The 14,065-nt window shown below is 35.9% G+C and overlaps 1 protein-coding gene across 1 annotated transcript; it reads right to left on the reverse strand.

Annotated features, from left to right (window-relative positions):
- Nucleotides 1-972: 972 nt before the first annotated feature.
- Nucleotides 973-3,838, reverse strand: LOC111402520 (ABC transporter G family member 9). The gene is made up of 4 exons (XM_023030890.1): nucleotides 3,527-3,838; nucleotides 2,459-3,245; nucleotides 2,006-2,322; nucleotides 973-1,741 (listed from the first exon to the last, which is right to left on the reverse strand). The coding sequence occupies exons 1-4, from the start codon at nucleotides 3,713-3,715 to the stop codon at nucleotides 1,085-1,087; spliced, it is 1,950 nt and encodes a 649-aa protein (XP_022886658.1). The 5' UTR covers nucleotides 3,716-3,838; the 3' UTR covers nucleotides 973-1,084.
- Between the last annotated feature and the right edge of the window lie 10,227 nt (nucleotides 3,839-14,065).

A 14,065-nucleotide genomic window follows, 5' to 3' on the forward strand; every position in this document is an offset into this window, starting at 1 on the left:
GGTTTGGACTCTGAGGAATATCAATAGTTTTAAAAGTTAACATTGGTATATAGTCTTCTGCTCTTGCTCGACAGTCGGGTTGGCCCCAAACATGGGCTTGGGCAAAATCACCACAAATATATAAGGGTGCATTTGATTACGAGCATGAAATTTGTATAAAAAAAGAATAAATTCTAGGTAATTGAATTGTTTAGAACTTTTAATGAAAATTATTAATTAAATGTGTTTGATTAACTTAATTTTCAACCTAAAAATTATAATACTTGTTTACTTTTTATTGGTGGGTAGATGAAAGAGAAATGGGATAGATGAGAGAGAAAGAGAGAGTGAACTACCTGAAAAATAAAAACCACATCTCCATAAAAAAAATATTTTCTTAGATTTTGACGAAAATATGGTCACATGACCAAAAGTTGAAAAATATTTTTCATGAAAAAAATTATCAATCAATCACTTAAAAAGTAGAAATTTTGATGAAAACTGACATTTTTCATTAAAAAAAAAAAAAATGTCAATCACACTAAGTTCGTGTATTGTCATACTTTGAAGAGTAATTCTTCTCATGGGCGCTTTTTCCAGGGGGACACTTGTCCCCCTCCCTATTGGCATGTGGCAAAACTCTACTTTTAACGCCAGACTCGATATTTGTTACATTATAAAATTTCAACAAAATATCTTCCACCATTTGAGAACGCCTATCAGAAAATAAAACAAAAATGCCTTGGCACTATATGGTAGTTAATTACTTGTATTGTTTTTGACTTTTTGCAAAAAGCATTGTAACATTGACAAACTTCCAAATTATTGTGTTAAAATTCTGCCGTCTTAATCTCACAACATTTGATGAATTTAGTGAAATAGCATATTATTTAACAGAAAAAAATATAGGAAATTATTAAGAACAAAAGTAATTGCTAATTCACCGATGATATGTTCACTGATTATTACATGGGCAAACTACTTCGAGAATGAGATAAACTCAACTAAGTTCAGTCTTGACTTTAGTAAAATTACACATAAAGAAATATATATACTATTCTCTTCTACGTCAAGCAATGCAGGGAGAAACTCCCGAAAAATCACTCTATTTCCTTACAACACCAATTCTCATGAGGGCTAGATATGCAATCAATCTGTATACCACGAGCATTATAGACAAGGCAACCAATGAGATAGCAACTCCACCAAGTCCTACGGGTTTCACCGAAGGAAAATCCTCGACCAAACAAGTTTTATTGGACCCGCAAGGATACGTATCACCTCGCTTGTATTGTGAGTTCAACAAGAGCTTGAATGTGTAATTAGTTATAGATAAATACTTTATCCATCCTATGAACTTTGGAACATGTTGGACATAATATCCACTCACTAGAAGGAATGAAAGCATGATTACCGATCCGAGTGTGGTTGCAGATTTTTGGTTCATGACCAACGCTCCAATGGCGAGTCCGAGGCCTTGAGAACATAATACACTGTAAAGGAGAACGAATAAGGCGCAGAAGAAGTTCACTGCCGTTGCTTTGAGGCCTGCCATCCAGTAGGTTATGGTGACAAAGACTGTGGGGAGGACTAATTCCATTGGCAGATCACCTAAAGTTAGTGCCATGAAGTACGATGAAAGTCGGTACATTCCTGAAGATCGTTCTTTTTGTAGCATCATACGTTCTTGGGGAAACGTGAAAATTGCTTGGAAGAGCGGATAGAAACCCCAAAATCCAGAGTAGAAGAAGAAAAGCCCCACCTGCACTCGTTCCAATGTTCAGCAATTCACAAATTCATTTCAGTTTAGGAGCATGTTTGGACCGTCTGATTGTACTCAAAAGCAACTCAGAAATGATTTTCAAAGTTAATTTCTTTATTAGCAAAACAAATCTTTCCAAAAAGTTTTTTGAGCACAGTCAAACATAGCAATTCAGAAAAGATAGACAACATCGTAAATTTGGAATTTCTTTTTCATGAGAGTAAATATTTCTAAGCATTGTAATCTGAAGCAAAATTTTGTTACCTGGTCTTGTATGTGACTAAGGTCCGATTGCCACCACAATAATCCACACAGTAAAGATACCACTAGGACTTGTACTATCTTAATGATGGAAAAGATTTCGTGCCTTCTTTCCTTCATTCCTCTTCTAGACAATACGGAAAATTGTTGCCACCAACTTGTCGACCATCGCTTAAACTGTTTGTTGTCCGTTGCTTCTTGAAGCTGACTCTCAATTTCTAGTTCTGATTTCACGCTCTCTAATAGTTTAGTCTTATAAGCAGATACCAAAGTTTGCTTAGTTGCAGCTTGATCATCCCGTGAGTCATCGGTTGTAACTCCTTCAGAAAATTAAAATATAGCATCAACTGATTGTTTCAACCCAAGGAAAAAAAAAAAAAATGTTTTATCTAATTCTTGATAGAATATAAGAAAATACATCAAATATAGGACTGCATAAGAATGTATTCAACGTACCATTTGCAAGATCTAACAGGTAATCCGAAGGATTCATAGCAATGGAAGGAGTGAACCCGATACTCGAAAAGTAATCCATGGCTCCCAAACCCTTCCCGAAATACAAAGGATTGCCTTCAGATAGCAATAGCACCTTATGAAACATATAAAATAGCCTACTGGATGGCTGGTGAATCGTCATGACTATCGTTCTACCTCCATTAGCCAATTCCCACAATGTGTGGACAATCCTTTGAGCCGTTGTAGAATCAAGGCCTGATGTGGGCTCATCAAGAAACAACAAACTTGGATTAATAAGCATTTCTTGCCCAATGCTAACACGTTTTCGCTCACCACCAGAGACTCCTCTCAGAAATGGACCACCTATAATGCTGTCCCTGCATCTCGATAATCCAAGCTGAAATATCACGGCTTCTGCGTGGTTAATCTTTTCCTGTTTAGTTATAGTATTAGGCAACCTTAGAAGTGCGGTATACACGAGTGTTTCTGTCACAGTCAGATGAGGATACAGGGTATCATCTTGTGTGACAAAGCCTGTATTTCGCTTCATCGAGTTTGAAAATGGCTTTCCGCTGTAAGTTATGCTTCCACCGAGATGTCCACCTAGCCGGCCTCCTAATGCGGTCAGTAGAGTTGTTTTGCCACTGCCAGATGGACCTAGCATGGCTAGCATTTCTCCGGGGAACACGATACCTGTTATACCCTTCAAAATTAATTTCTCTTCCGACTTTGGATTCTTCAGACATCCCTCCTGTTTGATTTTAATTTTGTAGACCACATCCTCAAACTGCAAATATATTCATTGAACTGTTATAGAGGATACTGAAGTTAAATTTCGACCACAGCAAAAATTAAATCAAAATTTCATCACTTGCTTTACCAGATAAAATTAGGGCTAAAAAATTTCAAGAAAACTAAGGCCCAACTCTATTGAGAAAAACCCATCCAGTTTGGAGTAATTTAGTCTCTTCCACAGGAAATCAATTGACAAAACCCCTTATGTTGTTGTATTTATTATTTATAGTGCATGAATGCATTGCAATAAGACAAATGAATCAGAAAAAAAACCTTCAATGAGACGAGACGATTCGCTTTCATGAAGATTGCCGAACTTTCTCTATCTGCGGCTACCTGAGTTTGGGCCTCCATTTCCGCCATCTCGTGATCCACTCCGCCACCACTCCGCCACCTTTGACCGCCGGTGTACTCCCAACTATGTCTTGAATCAAAACTATATTCGTCCCCCAATCCCTGCATTTCCTCGTAATCAAACAAATACACAAAAAAAACACACAGTTCGATGACTTAATTAAACGCAATAAATTAACGTGTGTTTAAAGAAGACAGACCCAAGTGTATGTATGTGTGTGTGTGTGTGTGTGTGTGAGTATCATGCAGGAGAGATGAATGAGTTACCTGAAGTGACATGGAGGAGATGATAACAAGATTTGGAGCTATTTTCGGCTGGTTTTAATGGAGTCGTTAGGAATTCATTCCCTCCTTTCTTGGAACTACGCGTTCATACATCTGTTCTGTTATAATTATTCATTTTCTCTCAGCTTTATGTGGTTGTTCCCTATTAGGAATCATTTTCATCGTCACCTTCTCAGGCCGTTCAAATTTTTAGAATTTTTTTTTTTTTAATGGGAATCGCACAACTTTTATTTGTTGCATCACATTTTAATTATAGTTAAGCTTATTAATCTTTGCTTATTATAACAATTAGTTTCTTAATTTTTTCCGTCGAATTCTTATATTTAACCTTTCATTAATGAGTACCTCCCATCGGTGATTTATAATAAAATATTTTGTTTTCATAATTTGAAATGAGATTTTTTTTTTTTTTTTGCATTTTCTATTTATTTATATTTTAAAAATATGATGAAAAATAAGTTATTTTACATTGTCCCAACGAAATTTTGGACTTAAATTGCACTCATCATCTTTCTCAACCCTTTTCTATCATATCTAATTGGATCATTTGATTCAATAACAGCCCAGATATGATCTCACCAAAAGCCATACATTCTGTCAAAATTTTGACTTTTCCTATTATATCTGCTCCAAGCATATCAATATCCTTAACCCGGAACTCCAAAAAACCATTAGAGTGATTAATTTAGGAATTAATTAGGGTTTGGGGATTATTTGAAATCGAAATTAGAAAGGTTTTAAAAAAAGAGAAATTGTTTGTGAAATGGAATTGTAGAGTGCAACCGTGAGAGTGAGAATGCCATTAGCGTGATTAACTTATGACTTAATTAGGGTTCTGACAATGGGTTGAGAAGATCTAAAAGGCAGTGGTCGGCGATTGAGAGAAATTCTTTGTTGGAGCTTTGGGTGGGGTGGGAGGAAGAGGAAGATGAGTTAATTGTTTGAATACTCACTGAACTTTAAAGGGCGTCACGTTTCACTCACTGAACTTTACTTTGCACCCAATTACTCACTAAACTTTGGAAGGGCGTCACGTTTCACTCACTGAACTTTACTTTGCACCCAATTACTCACTGAACTTTACTTTGCACCCAATTACTCACTGAACTTTGTAAACTTGCACTCCATCACTCATCGGGTTAAATAGTTAATTGTTTGAATACTTACCGAACTTTACAAGACGTCACATTTCACCCGCTCAACTTTACTTTGCACTCAATTACTCACTGAGCTTTGTAAATTTGCACTTCATCACTCACCAGGAACCGTTTGTTCTGTTTGCCTATGTGAATGACGGCTTTAACACGTGACAGTTAAATTAGAAAAACATAACAATGAATTGCCAAATCATATATCCAAAACGACCCAAACATGCCTCACCGTTTTTAACACATAAATCGCGATTGGAACCCTAATCTCTTAAAATAGGCCGCTTCGAAGGTGAATTTTAGTATATCGCGATTGTTGTTTCTTCTTTTTCGCCTTTACTGGGCATGCCATTTTTGAGTGAAAACGGTGAGGCATGTTTGGGTCTTTTTGGATATATGATTTGGCAATTCATTATTATGTTTGTCTAATTTAACTGTCACGTGTTAAAGTCGTCATCCACATAGGCAAACAGAACAAACGGTTCCTGGTGAGTGATGAAGTGCAAATTTACAAAGTTCAGTGAGTAATTGGGTGCAAAGTAAAGTTGAGTGGGTGAAATGTGACGTCTTGTAAAGTTCGGTAAGTATTCAAACAATTAACTCTTTAACCCGATGAGTGATGGAGTGCAAGTTTACAAAGTTCAGTGAGTAATTGGGTGCAAAGTAAAGTTCAGTGAGTGAAACGTGACGCCCTTTAAAGTTTAGTGAGTATTCAAACAATTAACTCCAAAGTTCAGTGAGTAATTGGATGCAAAGTAAAGTTCAGTGAGTGAAACGTGACGCCCTTTAAAGTTCAGTGAGTATTCAAACAATTAACTCGAGGAAGATAAAACAAGGCTATTGTGTTGTCTCACATGCCAAAAGATTTATCCTTTTGTATTCCTTCTTGAAGAGGAATATGTCAAAAAAAGTTATGGTCTTCCTTTACAATTGTTGGAAAAATTGGGTTTTAATTAGTTGGTTTGACCAACTTTTAACCAATTAATTTAGTGGGTCCCGTTAATCAGAAATAAGATTTCTTTGGCCGAATGTGTTCTACTCCATGAGTAGATTAATATGGTATATTTATTTTCTCAAAATCAATTTAGGGTGAATGAGAAATTAAGGCCAAAAGATGCACAATTGATGTTGAAATAAAATAGGTAAAAAATTGAAAAATATCAATTTAACATAGGAAAACTAGAAGAATATAAACCATCTTATATAGCTCAAGTTTGAGACTTGGGTTTGGGCCCCAAAAGATACCAATAGTCTTTGAAGGGGAGAGAACCTACATGCTAGTAGGTTAAGCCAAAGCCCACATGCACGCGCCGCCGCCGCCGTCGGCTGGCTTGGCACGGTCCTGGGCTTGGGGCAAGCTGATATATATTTTTTGGTAAAATAACATTTGAATTATATTATTTTATTATTATTATTTAATAATAATAATAATATATATTTTATGTTATTATTTTTTTTTTCGAATTTTCTGTGTGTGACACGTGGTGCTTCTAGAATTTGGCGGTTGAATGTCTAATCGGTTGTAGCGGTTGGCTGTCCAAATTGTTTGTGTCTTTTGGACATAACTTTTCGACGGTTGTGTCTGTTGGGACACAACCTTTCAACATCTATATATAGGCCCCCATAACCCGATTTTAATTCATTCCAAAAATTAGAATTGATTTTCTACTCTTCCAAAATTATCCCATTGTCCCTGCATCATTTCTATTTTTATAATTCAGTCCTCGAAAAATATTTTTCGCGCATTTTAGTCATCCAGTTTGTGTGGAGAGATCTAAACTTTACGAGTTCGTCAGGTCTTGTAATTTGGAGTACTACTATTACAAGACGAGGTCGTTGTATCTTGGGAGACGAGTACTGCAATACCGTCAGTACCAGTGCGAGACATTATCGTTTTAAGAAGAAAGAGTCGAACTCTTGCCTCGACCATTCAAAACCATCCAAACGTCGTTACTCTGCCCAAATATATATTCACGGTGACACTATTATTTGCCAATATCCATCAACAATTTTAAAACGATAATGACAAGTAATAGTACGTTTGTCGTACCCCCTAACAATGCTCACGGGGAGAAACCCAAAAAATTCACGGGAGTGAATTTTAAGAGATGGCAACAGAAAATGTTGTTCTATCTCACGACTCTGAATTTGGTCAAAATCTTGAGAGAAGATACTCCACTGTTGAGGAGGAGGAAACAGATTCTCAAAAATGAGCAGCATTCGATGCTTGGAGTCATAGTGACTTCTTGTGTGGAAATTACATCATCAATTGCCTTGACAACACACTATACAACGTATACTGTTCCATCAAAATGACTAAATTACTATGGGAGTCATTGGAAAAGAAGTACAAAATAGAAGATGTTGGATTGAAGAAATTCGTTGTAGGCAAATTCCTGGACTTCAAAATAGTATATTCTAAAACAGTAATGACTCAAGTCCAAGAGATACAACTTATCTTACACGAAATACATGCAGAAGGCATGAAGCTCTTTGAATCATTTCAGGTAGCTGCAATTATCGAAAAATTACCACAATGTGGAAAGATTTCAAGAACTACCTGAAACATAAACGCAAGGAAATGGGACTTGAAGGTTTGATTGTTAGATTAAAAATTGAGGAAGACAATCAAAATGCTGAAAAGAAGTCTAGAAAGCAGCAAATGGAGGCTAAAGTCAATTTGGTGGAGCCAAATACTAGCAAAAAAAGGAAGCACCCGAATAATGGCAAGCAAAAGAGTAAGGCCAAGAAATTCAATGAGATTGCTATAACTGCGGTAAGCCTGGTCATATTGCAAAGGACTGCCGGTAGAAAAAGCAAAATAAAAAGGACCAAGTGCACTTGACTGAAGAAGACAGACTGTCTAACGGAGTGTCTGAACTAATGCTCTCGACTGTTGTATTTGAATCAAACATGGTGGATAATCTGAGAGAATGGTTCGTTGATACTAGCGCTACTCGTCACGTTTGTGTTGATAAGGAGATGCTTTCATCTTACACTCCTATCAATGGATGACAACTTTTCATGGGCAACTCGACAACATCAAAAGTTATTGGTCTAGGTAAAGTAGTGCTGAAGATGACATCAGGGAAAGAAGTAACACTCATTGATGTGCTGCATGTTCTCGATATTCGCAAAAATTTGGTATCTGAAGCTCAGTTAAGTAAGAATGGATCTAGGCTGGTATTTGAATCTGACAAGTTTGTATTCACCAAAAATGGCATGTTTGTAGGCAAAGGGTACTTAGCCAATGGGCTATTCAAATTGAATGTAATGCCTGTACTCCGTGATTTTGATATTAATAAAAATAAATCTTCTGCTTACTTGATTGAGTCTTCTAACTTATTGCATGATAGGTTAGGACATGTAAATGTTAATACTTTACGAAGATTAGTAAGTTTAGATTTATTGCCTTCTAAGTCCTTTGATCAAAATCATCGATACGAAACATGTGTAGAAGCTAAATTAGCGAAAACACCGTTTCATTCAGTTGAAAGGAGCTCGAATCCTCTAGAACTAATTCACAGTGATATTTTTGATTTAAAGTTTGTGCAAACTAGAGGAGGTAAAAAGTATTTTATTACTTTTATAGATAATTGCACAAGGTATTGTTATGTCCTTTTGCTAAGGAGTAAAGACGGGGCTTTAGAAGCATTTAAACAGTACAAGAATGAGGTTGAGAATCAACTAAGCAAACGAATAAAAATTGTTCGTAGTGATAGAGGTAGGGAATATGGAGCACCGTTTGCTGAATTTTGTTCAAATTATGGGATTATTCATCAAACTACAGCTCCTTATTCACCTCAATCAAATGGTATTGCAGAATGCAAAAATCATATTCTAAAAGAGATGATGAACGCTATGTTGGTTAGTTCTGGTTTACCACAAAATTTGTGGGGAGAAGCAATTCTCTCAGCTAACCACATTCTAAATAAAGTACCATACAAAGGTAGGAACGAAACTCCTTATGAGGTATGGAAAGGTCATAAACCTTCGTACAAATACTTAAAAGTGTGGGAGTGTTTGGCTAAGGTACAAATACCAAAGCCTAAAGAAGTTAAAATAGGGTCTAAAACTATCGATTGCATATTCATTGGATATGCTAATAACAGTAGTGCTTATCGGTTCCTCGTACATAAGTCTGATATTCCGTATATACATGAAAATACTATCATTGAATCTAGAAATGCTGTATTTTTTGAGGACAAGTTTCCTTGTAAAGATAGGAAAGAGATAAGCCCGTAAAAATGAACTTACGATTCTACAATTGGTAATCCTCAAAGTGATGAAGAACCAAGACGCAGCAAAAGAACCAAAACACCTACAGCTTTTGGTCCATATTTTTTTAACTTATATGTTAGAAAATGAACCTAGGACATTCAATGAAACAATGTCTAGTCCAGAAACTCCATTCTGGAAAGAAGCTATCAATAGTAAAATTGATTCTATTATACAGAATCATACCTGGGAATTGGTAGATCTCCTACCTGGTAATAAACCATTAGGTTGTAAATGGATTTTCAAAAGAAAATTAAAGACTGATGGATTAGTTGATAAATACAAGGCCAAATTGGTAGCTAAATGATTCAAACAAAAGGAAGGCCTTGATTTTTTTGATACATACTCACATGTGATAAGGATAACATCAATTAGAGTATTAATTACAATCGCAGCATTGCATAATTTGGAAATCCATCAAATGGACATCAAAACAGCTTTCTTAAATGGTAAGCTAGAAGAAAAAATTTACATGGAACAACCCGAAGGGTTCATCGCTCCTGGACATGAGAAAAAAGTGTGTAGGCTATATGGACTAAAACAAGCGCCAAAACAATGGCATGCAAAATTTGACAAAACTATGTTGTCAAATGGTTTTAAGATTAACGAATGTGATAAATGTGTTTATATTAAAACCACACCTAATGCATATGTAGTTGTATGTCTATACATTGATGACATGTTAATTGTGGGTAGTAGTTCTGATATGATAACAAATACCAAGAAAATGTTGACAAAACATTTTGACATGAAAGATATGGGTATTGCAGATGTAATATTAGGAATTAAAATTCTTAAAACATTTGAGGGACTTGTAATGTCTTAATCTCACTTTATTGAAACTGTACTTAAAAAGTTTAAAACGTATGATGAAAGTCCAGTTAAAACACCAGTAGACTTAAGTCTACATTTGGCCAAATATAAAGGCGAACCCGTATCTCAATTAAAATATTCTCAACTAATAGGCAATCTAATATACATTACAAACTACACTCGTCTGGATATTGCATATGCAGTAAACAAACTTAGTAGATATACAAGTAACCCAAATAATGACCATTGGAAAGCACTGGTAAGGGTTCTTAGATATCTACGATACACCTCAAATATTGGATTATATTATACGAGATATCCAACTGTATTAGAAGGATACAGTGATGCTAATTGGATATCAGATACAAAAGACTCAAAATCCACTAGTAGGTATGTTTTTACCATTGGTGGTGCAGCTGTATCCTGGAAATCCTCTAAACAAGCATGTATAGCTCGATCCACAATGGAATCTGAATTCATAGCTTTAGATAAAACTGAAGAGGAAGCAGAATGGCTTCGAAATTTTTTAGAGGATATTCAATGTTGGCCTAAGCTCGCGCCTGCGATTAGTATACATTGTGATAGTCAGTCGACTATCGGTAGAGCACAAAGTAGTATGTATAATGGTAAGTCTCGACATATTCGTTGAAGACATAACACAGTTAAGCAGTTGATCTCAAATGGTGTTGTTTCCATATATTATGTAAAGTCTAGAGAAAATCTTGCGAATCCTCTTACCAAAGGCTTACCAAGAGATCAAGTATACTGCCTATCAAGGTGAATGGGCTTAAAGCCTACTACATAAGAATCTTTGTAATGGTAACCCAACCTTGCTGACTGGAGTTCCCAAAATCTTGGTTCAATGGGACAACTAAGTTATGAAAATTTAAATAAGCACTTCGGAGTTAACTCCTACCCATTCCTATGATAAGGAAGTGCTATCTATAGAAAGTTTTAGGTTAAGTTATACTTTTAATGATTCCTATATCTTGGACTACCTAAGTGGAGTATGGTAGGTACTCTTAATAGGAGATCACCTATACAAGTGTGAAGTGTGGCCGCTTCTATGAGAATGTTTCAAAGGCTTGAATTCTCTAAAGCACGTATGAAATTTAAGAGTTGTTCAGGGCCAAAATGAACACAATAGTGAGAACTCGAAAATGTTAGGAAGGTTATTGTGTTGATACTATTGTCTTGATTTACAAAAACGGCTGACAGTTCAAGACACCGCGTTCACTGATTAGCCAAGTAAATCCGATAGTATTCTATTACGGAAGGTTCAAACCCATAAGGTACCCATCCAGATGCGATAACATTCCGTTTGATCTCTCTATAGGGTTTGCATAGTCTATTGCATTAATTTCCATTCATGTGGCGGATTGTTGGAAAAATTGGGTTTTAGTTAGTTGGTTCGACCAACTTTTGACCAATTAATTTAGTGGGTCCCGTTAATCGGATATAAGATTTCTTTGGCCGATTGTGTTCTACTCCATGAGTAGATTAATATGGTATATTTATTTTCTCAAAACCAACTTAGGGTGAATGAGAAATTAAGGTCAAAAGATGCCCAATTGATGTCGAAATAAAATAGGTGGAAAATTGAAAAATACCAATCCCACATAGGAAAACTAGAAGAATATAAACCACCTTATATAGCTCAAGTTTGGGACTTGGGTTCAGGCCCCAAGAGGTACCAATAGTCTTTGAAGGGGAGATACCTACATGCTAGTAGGTTAAGCCAAAGCCCACACGCGTGCACCGCCGTCGCCATCCGTCCGACCGGCTAGGCTCGACACGGTCACGGGTCGTAGGCTTGGGCCAAGCTGATATATATTTTTTGCTAAAATAACATTTGAATTATATTATTTTATTATTATTTAATAATAATAATAATAATAATAATAATAATAATAATAATAATAATAATAATAATAATAATAATAATATTTTATGTTATTATTTTTTTCTTCCCGAATTTTCTGTGTGTGACACATGGTGCTTCTAGAATTTGGCGGTTGAATGTCTAATCGGTTGTGGTGGTTGGCTGTCCAAACTGTTTGTGTCTTTTGGACATAACTTTTCGACGGTTATGTCTGTTGGGACACAACCTTTCAAAATCTATATATAGGCCCCTATAACCCAGTTGTAATTCATTCCGAAAATCAGAATTGATTTTCTACTCTCCCGAAATTATCCCATTGTCCCTGCATCATTTCTGCTTTTATAATTCAATCCTCGAAAATTATTTTCCGTGCATTTTAGTCATCCAGTTTGTGTAGAGAGATCTAAACTTTACGGGTTCGTCAAGTCTTGTAATTTGGAGTACTACTATTACAAGAAGAGGTCGTTGTATCTTGGGAGATGAGTGCTGCAATACCGTCAGTACCAGTGCGGGGCATTATCATTTTAAGGAGAAAGAGTCGAACTCTTGCCTCAACCATTCAAAACCATCCAAACGTCGTTACTCTGCCCAAATATATATTCACGGTGACACTATTATTTGCCGATATCCATCAACAACAATTCTGTCGAGTTTCATTTAGAACTTTTTAGATACATTTAGGTTGATTGTTTTGATACTTATGGAAAACAAAAGTAACAGAATCGAACTTCCACCTTTTTTGGTTTATGATGTTTGTATTTTGGTTTTTGCAGCAACGATGATTGGTGATTTTGAGGTGGTGATCGGCTTTTCCGACGATTTGAGGGTGGAGATTATTCTCTTTGATTTTGGAGTGGCGTAGGTGAAGAAGACATAAAGAAAAAAATTGTGGTGCACACTTAATAAAATTTTAGGGTAATTATGTATTAAAATTATAATTATGTAATTTTACTTAAAGGATATTTAAGTAAATAAGAAATATTTTAAAAATTGTGATGCACTTAATTGTTACTTGGTCTTGTATGTGACTACGGTCCAATTGCCACCATAATAGTCCATACAGCAAAGTTATGACTGAGACTTGTACAACCTTAATGATGGAAAAGGTTTCGTGCCTTCTTTCCTTCAAATATCTTCTAAACAACACAGAAATGTGTCGCTACCGACTTGTCGACCATCGCTTAAATTGCTTGTCGTCCGTTGCTTTTTGAAGCTAACTCTCAATTTCTAGTTCCGATCTCACACTCTCTGCTAGATTAGTCTTATAAGTAGACACCAAAGTTTGCTTAATGGATGCTTCATCTTCCCGTGAATCGTTGGTTGAAACTCCTTCAAAAATATAAAATATAGCATCAACTGATTGTTTCAACCCAAAGAACAACAAAAAATGGTTTAACTTGTTGGGTTTTGATACCCAACAAATCCTAGATGACGATGTGAAATAGTTTTGAATTATATTTTATAGGCCTCGATCGATGAGTGAAATATCTACCAGCACACTCTGTTAATTGGCTCAACCCGAAAAAACAACTTGAGGGTCGTTGGAAGTAACTTAATTTTGTTCACGACCATTTACTTTTGGATGACTCTCTTTTGTGGAAATTACAAGAATCCCGACTTTTAATGATCTCAGTGCAAATATCAAGTGGATGGTTTTTTATGCACATTTAAGCTACTATATAAGTCCTATTTCATCCCAATTCAATTTGAAACCCTAAAATTCAAATTCAATTCTCAGTCTTCTCTGCCTTCTCTCTCCGAACGTCGGTGACTGTTCAAACTTCGATGATCGACGGTGAAGGAGCTGCGCCGATTACCCATTCTCTTCTCTCTCTTCTCCATGCTCTGTCATTATTCCCATCTATCTATCTTCTGTCTTCGCTTTAACCCAAGTTCAATTTCCTTCGTTAATAATTAGGGTTTCCTTTCTATCACTTTGTATGTAATTCAATTTCAATGGTGGTGATGCAAATGGCGGTTGATTTTTGGGCAGAAAGGGATTTTTTGGTTTTTGATTCGATAGTTGTGCAATGGTCACCAATTGTGGGGTTT

This window comes from Olea europaea, chromosome 10, assembly GCF_002742605.1.
Source record: "Olea europaea var. sylvestris chromosome 10, O_europaea_v1, whole genome shotgun sequence".
NCBI classification, from domain to species: Eukaryota; Viridiplantae; Streptophyta; class Magnoliopsida; order Lamiales; family Oleaceae; genus Olea; species Olea europaea.